General features: G+C 38.5%; 1 protein-coding gene across 9 annotated transcripts in view; it reads left to right on the forward strand.

Annotated features, from left to right (window-relative positions):
- Positions 1-12,054: 12,054 nt before the first annotated feature.
- Positions 12,055-15,724, forward strand: part of rragd (ras-related GTP binding D) — a 70,829-nt gene continuing 67,159 nt past the window's right edge. For 4 of the 9 annotated variants that reach the window (XM_067479718.1, XM_067479720.1, XM_067479723.1 and 1 more), the window contains exon 1: positions 12,055-12,313. In XM_067479718.1, the coding sequence (XP_067335819.1) occupies positions 12,184-12,313 (130 nt within the window). In that variant the 5' untranslated portion in view covers positions 12,055-12,183. Of the gene's footprint in view, positions 12,314-12,353; positions 12,947-15,724 lie in introns of those variants that run through there. The other 5 variants (XR_010911026.1, XR_010911025.1, XM_067479725.1 and 2 more) reach the window with 2 other exon arrangements.

Raw genomic sequence — 15,724 nt, forward strand, 5'->3', positions numbered from 1 at the left:
TCTGGCTCAAATATGAAGGCAAACCCACTTTCCTTTCAGTATTTTGCTGCATTTGGCAGAAACAGGCATATTTGCTCATTCGGCCTGAAAATGCTTTTAAGCGCATAAAAACTTACACTCTTGATTTCTGGCTTAATAAAAGCTGTTGCAATGATATTTCCATGCTGAACTGAGTTGTTCTGGCTCAAATATGAAGGCAAACCCACTTTCCTTTCAGTATTTTGCTGCATTTGGCAGAAACAGGCATATTTGCTCATTCGGCCTGAAAATGCTTTTAAGCGCATAAAAACTTACACTCTTGATTTCTGGCTAAATAAAAGCTGTTGCAATGATATTTCCATGCTGAACTGAGTTGTTCTGGCTCAAATATGAAGGCAAACCCACTTTCCTTTCAGTATTTTGCTGCATTTGGCAGAAACAGGCATATTTGCTCATTCGGCCTGAAAATGCTTTTAAGCACATAAAAACTTACACTCTTGATTTCTGGCTAAATAAAAGCTGTTGCAATGATATTTCCATGCTGAACTGAGTTGTTCTGGCTCAAATATGAAGGCAAACCCACTTTCCTTTCAGTATTTTGCTGCATTTGGCAGAAACAGGCATATTTGCTCATTCGGCCTGAAAATGCTTTTAAGCGCATAAAAACTTACACTCTTGATTTCTGGCTAAATAAAAGCTGTTGCAATGATATTTCCATGCTGAACTGAGTTGTTCTGGCTCAAATATGAAGGCAAACCCACTTTCCTTTCAGTATTTTGCTGCATTTGGCAGAAACAGGCATATTTGCTCATTCGGCCTGAAAATGCTTTTAAGCGCATAAAAACTTACACTCTTGATTTCTGGCTAAATAAAAGCTGTTGCAATGATATTTCCATGCTGAACTGAGTTGTTCTGGCTCAAATATGAAGGCAAACCCACTTTCCTTTCAGTATTTTGCTGCATTTGGCAGAAACAGGCATATTTGCTCATTCGGCCTGAAAATGCTGTTAAGCGCATAAAAACTTACACTCTTGATTTCTGGCTAAATAAAAGCTGTTGCAATGATATTTCCATGCTGAACTGAGTTGTTCTGGCTCAAATATGAAGGCAAACCCACTTTCCTTTCAGTATTTTGCTGCATTTGGCAGAAATCAGCTCATTCGGCCTGAAAATGCTTTTAAGCGCATAAAAACTTACACTCTTGATTTCTGGCTAAATAAAAGCTGTTGCAATGATATTTCCATGCTGAACTGACTTGTTCTGGGTCAAATATGAAGGCAAACCCACTTTCCTTTCAGTATTTTGCTGCATTTGGCAGACACAGGCATATTTGCTCATTCGGCCTGAAAATGCTTTTAAGCGCATAAAAACTTACACTCTTGATTTCTGGCTAAATAAAAGCTGTTGCAATGATATTTCCATGCTGAACTGAGTTGTTCTGGCTCAAATATGAAGGCAAACCCACTTTCCTTTCAGTATTTTGCTGCATTTGGCAGAAATCAGCTCATTCGGCCTAAAAATGCTTTTAAGCGCATAAAAACTTACACTCTTGATTTCTGGCTAAATAAAAGCTGTTGCAATGATATTTCCATGCTGAACTGAGTTGTTCTGGCTCAAATATGAAGGCAAACCCACTTTCCTTTCAGTATTTTGCTGCATTTGGCAGAAATCAGCTCATTCGGCCTGAAAATGCTTTTAAGCGCATTAAAACTTACACTCTTGATTTCTGGCTAAATAAAAGCTGTTGCAATGATATTTCCATGCTGAACTGAGTTGTTCTGGCTCAAATATGAAGGCAAACCCACTTTCCTTTCAGTATATTGCTGCATTTGGCAGAGACAGGCATATTTGCTCATTCGGCCTGAAAATGCTTTTAAGCACAGAAAACGTACACTCTTGATTTCTGTCTAAATAAAAGCTGTTGCAATGATATTTCCATGCTGAACTGAGTTGGTCTGGCTCAAATATGAAGGCAAACCCACTTTCCTTTCAGTATTTTGCTGCATTTGGCAGAAACAGGCATATTTGCTCATTCGGCCTGAAAATGCTTTTAAGCGCATAAAAACTTACACTCTTGATTTCTGGCTAAATAAAAGCTGTTGCAATGATATTTCCATGCTGAACTGAGTTGTTCTGGCTCAAATATGAAGGCAAACCCACTTTCCTTTCAGTATTTTGCTGCATTTGGCAGAAACAGGCATATTTGCTCATTCGGCCTGAAAATGCTTTTAAGCGCATAAAAACTTACACTCTTGATTTCTGGCTAAATAAAAGCTGTTGCAATGATATTTCCATGCTGAACTGAGTTGTTCTGGCTCAAATATGAAGGCAAACCCACTTTCCTTTCAGTATTTTGCTGCATTTGGCAGAAACAGGCATATTTGCTCATTCGGCCTGAAAATGCTTTTAAGCGCATAAAAACTTACACTCTTGATTTCTGGCTAAATAAAAGCTGTTGCAATGATATTTCCATGCTGAACTGAGTTGTTCTGGCTCAAATATGAAGGCAAACCCACTTTCCTTTCAGTATTTTGCTGCATTTGGCAGAAACAGGCATATTTGCTCATTCGGCCTGAAAATGCTTTTAAGCGCATAAAAACTTACACTCTTGATTTCTGGCTAAATAAAAGCTGTTGCAATGATATTTCCATGCTGAACTGAGTTGTTCTGGCTCAAATATGAAGGCAAACCCACTTTCCTTTCAGTATTTTGCTGCATTTGGCAGAAACAGGCATATTTGCTCATTCGGCCTGAAAATGCTTTTAAGCGCATAAAAACTTACACTCTTGATTTCTGGCTAAATAAAAGCTGTTGCAATGATATTTCCATGCTGAACTGAGTTGTTCTGGCTCAAATATGAAGGCAAACCCACTTTCCTTTCAGTATTTTGCTGCATTTGGCAGAAACAGGCATATTTGCTCATTCGGCCTGAAAATGCTGTTAAGCGCATAAAAACTTACACTCTTGATTTCTGGCTAAATAAAAGCTGTTGCAATGATATTTCCATGCTGAACTGAGTTGTTCTGGCTCAAATATGAAGGCAAACCCACTTTCCTTTCAGTATTTTGCTGCATTTGGCAGAAATCAGCTCATTCGGCCTGAAAATGCTTTTAAGCGCATAAAAACTTACACTCTTGATTTCTGGCTAAATAAAAGCTGTTGCAATGATATTTCCATGCTGAACTGAGTTGTTCTGGCTCAAATATGAAGGCAAACCCACTTTCCTTTCAGTATTTTGCTGCATTTGGCAGAAATCAGCTCATTCGGCCTGAAAATGCTTTTAAGCGCATTAAAACTTACACTCTTGATTTCTGGCTAAATAAAAGCTGTTGCAATGATATTTCCATGCTGAACTGAGTTGTTCTGGCTCAAATATGAAGGCAAACCCACTTTCCTTTCAGTATATTGCTGCATTTGGCAGAGACAGGCATATTTGCTCATTCGGCCTGAAAATGCTTTTAAGCACAGAAAACGTACACTCTTGATTTCTGTCTAAATAAAAGCTGTTGCAATGATATTTCCATGCTGAACTGAGTTGGTCTGGCTCAAATATGAAGGCAAACCCACTTTCCTTTCAGTATTTTGCTGCATTTGGCAGAAACAGGCATATTTGCTCATTCGGCCTGAAAATGCTTTTAAGCGCATAAAAACTTACACTCTTGATTTCTGGCTAAATAAAAGCTGTTGCAATGATATTTCCATGCTGAACTGAGTTGTTCTGGGTCAAATGTGAAAGCAAACCCACTTTCCTTTCAGTATTTTGCTGCATTTGGCAGAAATCTCCTCATTCGGCCTGAAAATGCTTTTAAGCGCATAAAAACTTACACTCTTGATTTCTGGCTAAATAAAAGCTGTTGCAATGATATTTCCATGCTGAACTGAGTTGTTCTGGCTCAAATATGAAGGCAAACCCACTGTTCTTTCAGTATTTTGCTGCATTTGACAGAAATCTGCTCATTCGGCCTGAAAATGCTTTTAAGCGCATAAAAAGTTACACTCATGATTTCTGTCTAAATAAAAGCTGTTGCAATGATATTTCCATGCTGAACTGAGTTGTTCTGGCTCAAATATGAAGGCAAACCCACTTTCCTTTCAGTATTTTGCTGCATTTGGCAGAAACAAGCATGTTTGCTCATTCGGCCTGAAAATGCTTTTAAGCGCATAAAAATTTACACTCTTGATTTCTGGCTAAATAAAAGCTGTTACAATGATATTTCCATGCTGAACTGAGTTGTTCTGGCTCAAATATGAAGGCAAACCCACTTTCCTTTCAGTATTTTGCTGCATTTGGCAGAAACAGGCATATTTGCTCATTCGGCCTGAAAATGCTTTTAAGCGCATAAAAACTTACACTCTTGATTTCTAGCTAAATAAAAGCTGTTGCAATGATATTTCCATATTGAACTGAGTGGTTCTGGCTCAAATATGAAGGCAAACCCACTTTCCTTTCAGTATTTTGCTGCATTTGGCAGAAATCAGCTCATTCGGCCTGAAAATGCTTTTAAGCGCATAAACAATTACACTCTTGATTTCTGGCTAATTAAAAGCTGTTGCAATGATATTTCCATGCTGAACTGAGTTGTTCTGGCTCAAATATGAAGGCAAACCCACTTTCCTTTCAGTATTTTGCTGCATTTGGCAGAAATCAGCTCTTTCGGCCTGAAAATGCTTTTAAGCGCATAAAAACTTACACTCTTGATTTCTGGCTAAATAAAAGCTGTTGCAATGATATTTCCATGCTGAACTGAGTTGTTCTGGCTCAAATAAGAAGGCAAACCCACTTTCCTTTCAGTATTTTGCTGCATTTGGCAGAAATCAGCTCATTCGGCCTGAAAATGCTTTTAAGCGCATAAAAACTTACACTCTTGATTTCTGGCTAAATAAAAGCTGTTGCAATGATATTTCCATGCTGAACTGAGTTGTTCTGGCTCAAATATGAAGGCAAACCCACTTTCCTTTCAGTATATTGCTGCATTTGGCAGAAACAGGCATATTTGCTCATTCGGCCTGAAAATTCTTTTAAGCGCATAAAAACTTACACTCTTGATTTCTGGCTAAATAAAAGCTGTTGCAATGATATTTCCATGCTGAACTGACTTGTTCTGGGTCAAATATGAAGGCAAACCCACTTTCCTTTCAGTATTTTGCTGCATTTGGCAGAAATCAGCTCCATTCGGCCTGAAAATGCTTTTAAGCACATAAAAACTTACACTCTTGATTTCTGGCTAAATTAAAGCTGTTGCAATGATATTTCCATGCTGAACTGACTTGTTCTGGGTCAAATATGAAGGCAAACCCACTTTCCTTTCAGTATTTTGCTGGATTTGGCAGAAACAGGCATATTTGCTCATTCGGCCTGAAAATGCTTTTAAGCGCATAAAAACTTACACTCTTGATTTCTGGCTAAATAAAAGCTGTTGCAATGATATTTCCATGCTGAACTTACTTCTTCTGGGTCAAATATGAAGGCAAACCCACTTTCCTTTCAGTATTTTGCTGCATTTGGCAGAGACAGGCATATTTGCTCATTCGGCCTGAAAATGCTTTTAAGCACATAAAAACTTACACTCTTGATTTCTGGCTAAATAAAAGCTGTTGCATTGATATTTCCATGCTGAACTGAGTTGTTCTGGCTCAAATAAGAAGGCAAACCCACTTTCCTTTCAGTATTTTGCTGCATTTGGCAGAAATCAGCTCATTCGGCCTGAAAATGCTTTTAAGCGCATAAAAACTTACACTCTTGATTTCTGGCTAAATAAAAGCTGTTGCAATGATATTTCCATGCTGAACTGAGTTGTTCTGGCTCAAATATGAAGGCAAACCCACTTTCCTTTCAGTATTTTGCTGCATTTGGCAGAAATCAGCTCTTTCGGCCTGAAAATGCTTTTAAGCGCATAAAAACTTACACTCTTGATTTCTGGCTAAATAAAAGCTGTTGCAATGATATTTCCATGCTGAACTGAGTTGTTCTGGCTCAAATATGAAGGCAAACCCACTTTCCTTTCAGTATTTTGCTGCATTTGGCAGAAACAGGCATATTTGCTCATTCGGCCTGAAAATGCTTTTAAGCGCATAAAAACTTACACTCTTGATTTCTGGCTAAATAAAAGCTGTTGCAATGATATTTCCATGCTGAACTGAGTTGTTCTGGCTCAAATATGAAGGCAAACCCACTTTCCTTTCAGTATTTTGCTGCATTTGGCAGAAACAGGCATATTTGCTCATTCGGCCTGAAAATGCTTTTAAGCGCATAAAAACTTACACTCTTGATTTCTGGCTAAATAAAAGCTGTTGCAATGATATTTCCATGCTGAACTGAGTTGTTCTGGCTCAAATATGAAGGCAAACCCACTTTCCTTTCAGTATTTTGCTGCATTTGGCAGAAACAGGCATATTTGCTCATTCGGCCTGAAAATGCTTTTAAGCGCATAAAAACTTACACTCTTGATTTCTGGCTAAATAAAAGCTGTTGCAATGATATTTCCATGCTGAACTGAGTTGTTCTGGCTCAAATATGAAGGCAAACCCACTTTCCTTTCAGTATATTGCTGCATTTGGCAGAAACAGGCATATTTGCTCATTCGGCCTGAAAATGCTTTTAAGCGCATAAAAACTTACACTCTTGATTTCTGGCTAAATAAAAGCTGTTGCAATGATATTTCCATGCTGAACTGAGTTGTTCTGGCTCAAATATGAAGGCAAACCCACTTTCCTTTCAGTATTTTGCTGCATTTGGCAGAAACAGGCATATTTGCTCATTCGGCCTGAAAATGCTTTTAAGCGCATAAAAACTTACACTCTTGATTTCTGGCTAAATAAAAGCTGTTGCAATGATATTTCCATGCTGAACTGAGTTGTTCTGGGTCAAATATGAAGGCAAACCCACTTTCCTTTCAGTATTTTGCTGCATTTGGCAGAAACAAGTATATTTACTCATTCGGCCTGAAAATGCTTTTAAGCGCATAAAAACTTACACTCATGATTTCTGTCTAAATAAAAGCTGTTGCAATGATATTTCCATGCTGAACTGAGTTGTTCTGGGTCAAATGTGAAAGCAAACCCACTTTCCTTTCAGTATTTTGCTGCATTTGGCAGAAATCTCCTCATTCGGCCTGAAAATGCTTTTAAGCGCATAAAAAGTTACACTCATGATTTCTGTCTAAATAAAAGCTGTTGCAATGATATTTCCATGCTGAACTGAGTTGTTCTGGCTCAAATATGAAGGCAAACCCACTTTCCTTTCAGTATTTTGCTGCATTTGGCAGAAACAAGCATGTTTGCTCATTCGGCCTGAAAATGCTTTTAAGCGCATAAAAATTTACACTCTTGATTCCTGGCTAAATAAAAGCTGTTACAATGATATTTCCATGCTGAACTGAGTTGTTCTGGCTCAAATATGAAGGCAAACCCACTTTCCTTTCAGTATTTTGCTGCATTTGGCAGAAACAGGCATATTTGCTCATTCGGCCTGAAAATGCTTTTAAGCGCATAAAAACTTACACTCTTGATTTCTAGCTAAATAAAAGCTGTTGCAATGATATTTCCATATTGAACTGAGTGGTTCTGGCTCAAATATGAAGGCAAACCCACTTTCCTTTCAGTATTTTGCTGCATTTGGCAGAAATCAGCTCATTCGGCCTGAAAATGCTTTTAAGCGCATAAACAATTACACTCTTGATTTCTGGCTAATTAAAAGCTGTTGCAATGATATTTCCATGCTGAACTGAGTTGTTCTGGCTCAAATATGAAGGCAAACCCACTTTCCTTTCAGTATTTTGCTGCATTTGGCAGAAACAGGCATATTTGCTCATTCGGCCTGAAAATGCTTTTAAGCGCATAAAAACTTACACTCTTGATTTCTGGCTAAATAAAAGCTGTTGCAATGATATTTCCATGCTGAACTGAGTTGTTCTGGGTCAAATATGAAGGCAAACCCACTTTCCCTTCAGTATTTTGCTTCTATCGTCAGAAACAAGCATATCTTCTGGTGGATATTTAGACTGTTGTTGGTGGTAGTTTCAGCTTAGTAATCACCGAGCGTTCACACCTTTGACCTAACAAAGGCACACAAGTTAGGTTGGTTTCAACGAGGGGTCGGTTTCGGCTGTAGCCAATTAAGACCATATATAAGGCACCTGTTGGACTGGAGTGTCAGCTCTTGTGTTCAGCCCTCTTTGTGTGAAGACTGATGGTGTAAAGACAAGCAACTCTGCCTGTGTGAGTCCAGGACACTAGGTAGTTTATTTCAAACTTCTTCTACTTCTGTTTCTCTACTTTGCTTCAAATTAACCCTTTCTACTACGGAAAGCCTTTTCTTTGTTATACTGTGTGTTTTCAGCAGATCGCTGTTCTCCTCCGCAGATGCAGGACATGGCGTTCTACTAGTGGACGACATGTTTCTCACCTGCGCACTCTGACCCAGACCACTTTGTCACCAGCCACTTTTTCTCTTGCCCTTTGGAACAGCCAGTCTGCAGTGAACAAGGCCGACTTCATTCCAGCTTTTGCTATGCAGTCAGCTCTCTATCCGCGATGCATATGCAGCCACAGACAGCCTTTGCAATACACTTTCATCATGTCTGGATTCTTTCTGTCCCATGTCTTCGAGATCCGCTCGTCTCTCACCTTCTCATCCGTGGCTCACTAACGGGATCCGTGAACAACACAGGAGTGCTGAGAGGAAGTGGCGCAAATCCAAGACTCCATCTGCCCTTGCTGAGTATCAGGATCTGCTTGGACCTTTTTCTCACAGTGTCACCAAGGCAAAGATCAATTACTGCCAGGAGAAGCTCAGCAACACCTCGGAAAAGAAAGAAAACACTAGAGAGAACCCGCTGTACACACAGACAAATCTCCCAGACAAGACAGCAGCAAAAATCCATGTGTTAAAATCCAGCACATTTTTAAGCTTTACAGCACTTTTAGTCGAAACCTAAATGTTTTCTCAGATAATTAGACATTTACATTTAGTGTTTTGAGTGAAAACACTTGCACATTATTTTCAATTGACACAAATATAATTTACAATTGCGGATTTGTGTAAAGACACACAAATCTGAGTACAGACACACAAACAGACTGAAATAAAAATGCACGCACAAATCCATGTACATATACAATTTTATTTTATTTTTTTGTCCTTTCGGCTTATCCCGTTAGTTCAGGGTTGCCACAGCGGATCATTGAAAGGCTTGTTCAAGCACAAGTGCAGTAGTCACTGAACAGCACTTTTTTGAGTGAATACATTTCCACACATTCCACACACAAATACTATTTACAGTTACAGATTTGTGTAGACACAATAATCTGAGTACAGAACACACAGACTGAAATACAATTCCAAGCACAGACACACACGTCTAAGAATGCACACACAAATCCTAGCAGACACACAAGTCTGAGTATGCACGCACAAATCCCTGTACGCATACAAATCATTTTGCTACTATTAAGCTTTCATAAAAACCCACACAAATACAGGGAAACTTCATATGGAAAGACTCCTGAAAGCAGGGTGAGGCTCCAACCGGGGACCTTCTAGCCGTGAGGGGGGCAGCACTAACCCCCATATCACAATGTTGCCTTGATAGACCACACTGTAGTGTAAATCAATTCTTAATTTAAAATAAAAATTTTATATAAGTGCATAGGATTTTATGAAACTGTTTTATCTTCACATTTATTTGGAATTTTGTGTGCAGAGTTTGGTAACTTTTTCCAGCATCATGGGACCACTGAAGAGCTTTGTTTGGGATCTTGTGTGTGGTGTAAGGACCACCAGAAGCTATTTGTTGTTTAGGTAGGTATATGACCTAGAGATCTGAAACTTGGAGGCACACAGGTACTTGGTGATGTGATGCCATTGCTGCCATTAAATATATCATAGATCATTCACTTTTTAATGAAAAGAAAAAGTATGTAACAACACATAAGATGAACCATCTATTGAAGGTTGAGTTTAGTTAACCTGATTTGCCTGATGTTAATAACCTTGGATTTACAGAGTCAGGTTTCTTCAATTCAACAAAAGTTGTAAAATGTGGTAAATGTGTGGTGAAACTAGCTAATGTTAATCTCTTTATTAGTCAAATTAGCTGTTTGACTAATATGGACCTTTTGGACTAGTTTACAATTCGTAATACGTTGAAATATATCACATTACCTTTTGAATACTTAGTACTGTACTTAGACCAATCTCTTGTGCATAATTGTGACTACTAAGAGTTTAGGAGTTATCAATGGTATTATTCCTATTATTACTTAACCTGAAAATAGGTATATACATGATGTTTATGTTTAAATATATATTTGTCTGTTTGCTGCTTAAATGTTATTATATTTTTTTTTTTTTTGCTGTTTTATTCTGTTAGGCTTGAATGATTGTTTTGATTTGATTCTTATAATTGATTCTTATTAATACTGTAATTTAACAACACAAATTTTGAATTGAAAAAAGCTGTGATTAAATTTGTATTATATTTTTCAACACAACAATTAATATGGGAAACATTCATTCAGGCTTCAAATGCATATTTGCCCTCCCTCGCATGCAGAAAAGCCACATCTGTCATTTGAAAGAAATTCCAAAGAAGGTCAGAAGCAGAATTCAGAATCCAAAATAGTTAAGGTTTACAGAAAACGTTAGGTGCCACTATCAGGAATGCTTTTAAAATGCCCCAGTATCATACAAAAATAGAGCTCATATCTGAATCAACATTAAAAACTAGACATCTGCCATGGCATCTTTGATCAGAGCCCCCAAATCTATCTTACCAGTACTAAAATAATTGCATAGGTCGACTGGATAAATAATGCAGGGCCTTGGCCACCTGGTGTCGAACTAACAGCTAGAATTTCTCCCAGTTTTAAACAAAGTGAGCATGAATAAATAAGAAATAATTGGTGTAAGTGTAAAAATCAAGAAATCTATAGAGGGCACTGTCAAGGTTAGTCAGAAAATATCAGGGGCTACTCTGATGTTGTGAACCTTCAAAGAAATGAGGATACATTTTCACAACCATTTCTGTCCACAGAAGCACGAAGAGCCCTGGGCACTGTGTGTCCAGTAGTATTTTTTTGTTGTTGTTGTTAAGCCCTTGCAAAACATTCTGGGTGGCAATAAAAAAAGATAGAACTGATATAACTGAAAAGATCAACGGCTTGCGCCTTGTCCCTTAAGGGGTCGCCACAGCAGAAAATGTTCCACACATTAATTTGTTGTGTATTTTTCTGCCGCAGCCCTCCCATTTCATCCGCGCTTGGGACCGGCACTGGTGTCACCCTTGGTGGCTGGGTGGGGCCACGCCTGGTGAGGTGGGATCGAGCACGCTTTCTGCATCCCAACCCAATGCTCAACCACTGAGCTACTAGGCCTGCTATATATAACTTATATAACTAATGCATAGATTTTAAATTACATGCATTTTCAACAAGAACAACAAGAATATATACAAGGAATTGCAAATGTGTTATAAGCACTGTTGTTTTACTTGTCAAAAATTCTTATTGGAGAGCAACTGTGTTCACTGCTGTCTTCCCAAAGAAAGTTATTCTCAGAGTAGCTGTTGGTGAACTTTTAGTAGCCACTGCCACTGCAGGTGACCTCTTTTCCCCTACCTTTAAAAAACCTAAGATAAAATAACAAACTTTCAGTAAGTGAAAATGTATATGTCGCATTATTAAAATATAAATATACTTATCTAACATTAAAATGTAACTAGCATAAAAATCGACTTCACTATTATGTTATGTTGGTTGTTGCAGAGGAATAACAAGAACTTTTATTTTTGATCAGGATATATCCTCACACAGGATAACTCAAAAACAAATCTATCTAAAAAAACAACTCAAAAACAAATATAAAACAGCCCTCTTACACTTGCAGAATATTATTACCTACAATTTGGAGATTCAATTAATGTTTTAATATTGCAGTAGCTTATATTTCAGTACAGGAGAAGCATGTTCATTATTATTATTATTTATTAATATTGGAGCAAACTAATTAAAACTTAGCTTTCTTGAGTAATTTTAATACAAATCTGAAAACAGCAGAAATGCGACCTCATTACCCGCTGATGATGAGACGGGGGCGGAGTGGTGGGGTGAGAGTTCAGTAGCATGGCTCTGATGTATCAGGTGACAATGTGGGAAATTTGGGCACCCCAAGCGGCTTAAAGCCAAATCAAAACCCAAACCGAGGAAATGAGCACGACGGCTGAGAGAGCTCCAGCGCTGAGCAGGGAGAATGAAGAGGACCCAACTCTGGGATATTACGACGACGAAGAGGACCTGGAGGCGTTTTCAGACGCTGACCTGCGCTCTGAGGACGGGGGTAAGCTGGTATTTCGGTCACACGTCAACTGAGATCGATTGGAGACGGTCCACTTCACATCTGCATTAGAAAGCACTGGTGGGCAGATCGATCCTTAATATCGATACTTTCGATATAGGGGTTGTATGGAAAATGATCGTCCCATAAGTCAAAATATCGATATTAAGGGCATTTTTTAAACCAGTGAAAAACCAGTAAACCAGTATTTATTTTGAATGATGTATATAACGCTTTCTCTTATGCAGCTCCTTTCGCACGTCACGCACATTGGTCACCCCTCCCTACTCTGCTATGTTTTGTTGCCCTACCATCACGTGACTCAGCAGCGCCAACAGCAAGCTGCTGCAGAGAGAGTGAGAGCGAGGTGGTGCGTGCCTGCCTTGGTATTATGGACCTGGCAGATAAAAACGGAGCGCTGTGTGGAAGTATTTTACTGCTGTGAATGAAAAAACAGCGAATTGCGACGTCTGTAAAAAGGTCATTCGCAACTGTGGTAACACCACCAACTTACACAAACACATAAAACGACATGACAAAGAGCTCGGAACTAGAAAAAGAAAAAGGACAGAGCCCCGTGGGCAGCGAGACAGAAGTCACTGGCAGAGTCCTTTCAGCTTCGCAAATATTATCCAGGTAGCTAACACTGGTATAAATATGTTTTAGTCATATTAGATCTACAGCACAAAGTGTCATCACCATAGTTTTTGTAACAAAACGTAACCATGGGTGATATAAACCACAAATTAACAATGCTTACACTAACCATAGTTTAACTGTGGTATTTTTTGTAAAACTGCGGTTTTATACACCACAAAATGTGCTTATCTAAAGTGATTATTTTGCTGGTGTTGAAAAATGGTAACACTTTACAAATAAAGTGTAATTTGTTAACAATATTTATGAATCTTCGTTAACGTTATTTAATGAAAACTAAGATTAACTAAGAGCAAATCACATCAAAAATCACAGATGTATTCAGATTTAGCAAAATTATGCAATCACTTAATAAATTGTGATAGTGATATCACTTGTGCAAAAAAGTAAATGTAATTTATATTGTGTGCTAAAAATAAAAAAATATCGGTATCAGCGATATTTGCCCTGTATTTACTTGGTATCGGATTGATACAAATTTTGCATTGTCGCCTACCTCTATTAGAAAGGTGGAAGTGTTTACATGGCTAGTCCGTGCTGTTGTTAAGCAAAGTGAACACCCTTTAGTTCCTCTGTAGACTAGCTTCTTTCGCCCTGCGCCCGCTCAGAACTTCTTTATAACTGGAAATTCACACAATTGGCGAAGTTCATCTAAAATAAATTTTAACAAAGAAAACTTAAGTTCCACCCTGTTGGCCATGCCGCATGCACTTTGGAGATGGTCCCTAACGTCAGTCTGTCATTTCCCTGTGAGCCATCGGCCGGCGCAAAGCTTTTTAAATAACTTTGCTTCAAACATGGATAGTGGGATAAAGAAAAAAATTGTGCATGATCAGAAACATTTTTGTCCGTAATACACAACAAATCTGGTGGAGATTAGTTTTCTCCCTTCAAATTAATAGAAGATGAACTTCGTCAAATGTCTGAATATCCAACGTTAAACTGTCTAAACCATGGTTCTTACAGAACGGGGGAGACGAAACATTGTAATGTCAACGTTATATTCTGACCATAACGTTACTTACCATGGGATATTTATTTTCTTTCTGGGAGATATTCCCGCGTTCTACGCCTTTCCTAATGTGACAGGTAAAAAACTAGTGGGCAAGTTAGCTAACTTAACAACTGTTGCATTCAGTGAAAATTTCTATGCAAGCCACTGTGAGAGAGAGACATCCAGTATAAAAATAAAAATAGTAACCTAAAATAATTAAATACCTTCTCAACATAATGAGATACTTGTAATAACTTAGGAAAGTATCTTAATATTTTTGATAAGTGAGAGTTCCATTACATTTCCTTGTAAAATTGTGGATTCACTGTAAAGGCGATCTTAGTCGAATCTCATGAATCTGACACTCCAGCAAATACTTCACTCCGGATATCGTTGTATGAGAACATTGAACATTTATTGTATTTGCTTCTCAACTTAGCCGATGACAGGTCAATTGTACATACAAATTTAAGTACAGTAATCTCACTAGTACGTTCGCAAACAGCGTCATCAAACCAGTTTCTCAAAGTATGGCTGAACTCACAGAACTCTGTAAGAAACCGTGTGCCTCCACCGCTACACACTGAACCTTTTTCTTCTACCTTGTTGCGGTCCACACCACTTTGTAGTCAGTTCCTCTGCTCTGGCTACCGTGTCACGTCTGCACCCTGAGCTGAGTTGAACTGCCTACTCTTGTGACCAAATCGCTATCCCTTGTTTCCTTGACAACTGACAACAAACTACAAAGAGGCAACCATCAAAGGCAAACTATCAAAGCTATATGATGTCACTAATACATAATCGGTAACGCAGAACCATAACACAACACACAATATAGTACAGTTCACAATACACAATACCTTTTCACTGTATGGGGATGTAGTAGTTGAGTGGTTGTGCAGTGTAATAACATGGATAGCAGCAATGTAACCGTAAGAATGAGGTAAGCTGTTTAATAAGTGTGATGTCCTGGGAAAAGAAACTGTTGTGGTGTTTGGTGGTTTTGACAGATGAGCTCTTTAGTGCCTCATAGAAGGGAAGAGGTTGTGTTTAGGATGACCGTCAAGTTGCTTCCGGTGCAGTTGTTTATGTAGAGGAAGAAGAGCAGAGGGTATCGTAACGCAACCCTCCCCAATTCACTGCAAAGCTGGGGAGGGGAATGGGCTGTTAGGGGTTCAGTGTCTTACCCAGAGACACCTTGACATATAGCAGGGACCAGGGATCGAACTGGCATGCCCCTGTATGTGGCATATATGCTATATGCTTCTGTAACTCCTGGTGTTGGAAAAATTTTCTCTTGAATTTTCTGAATGATTCTACTAGCTAATAGCTGGTGACGTTCAGATGCCCTGCCGTTTTCAAACCAGCCTTAGATGAGGATGCTTTCAATACTGCCCTTGTATGAAGGTAATTCTGATCCAATAATATGGACAAAAAAAAACATATTTGAGAGCAAAACTCTGCTACTTTCAATTAAAAAATTCAACGAAAAAACTTTTGAGATTTTTTTTTGGCAAGTCAAAAACTTTTGCAGATTAAAATCTTTTGCTTCTGAGTTCAAAAGTTTTGCAAGTTTAATAGTTTTGCTTGTTCAAAAGTTTTGCAAGTTGACATCTGGACATCCGCAATGGTGTAACCCTAGTGACTACTCAAGCAGCCAATCACAGTGGCTGCAGGTCTCTGACTTCAGAGCCCAATTTATTCATGTTTTAGGGTGCCAGACAGACTGACACAAAGCCTACTGCAAATGGAAAGAAACGGAG

Source organism: Channa argus, chromosome 16 (genome assembly GCF_033026475.1).
Source record: "Channa argus isolate prfri chromosome 16, Channa argus male v1.0, whole genome shotgun sequence".
NCBI classification, from domain to species: domain Eukaryota; kingdom Metazoa; phylum Chordata; class Actinopteri; order Anabantiformes; family Channidae; genus Channa; species Channa argus.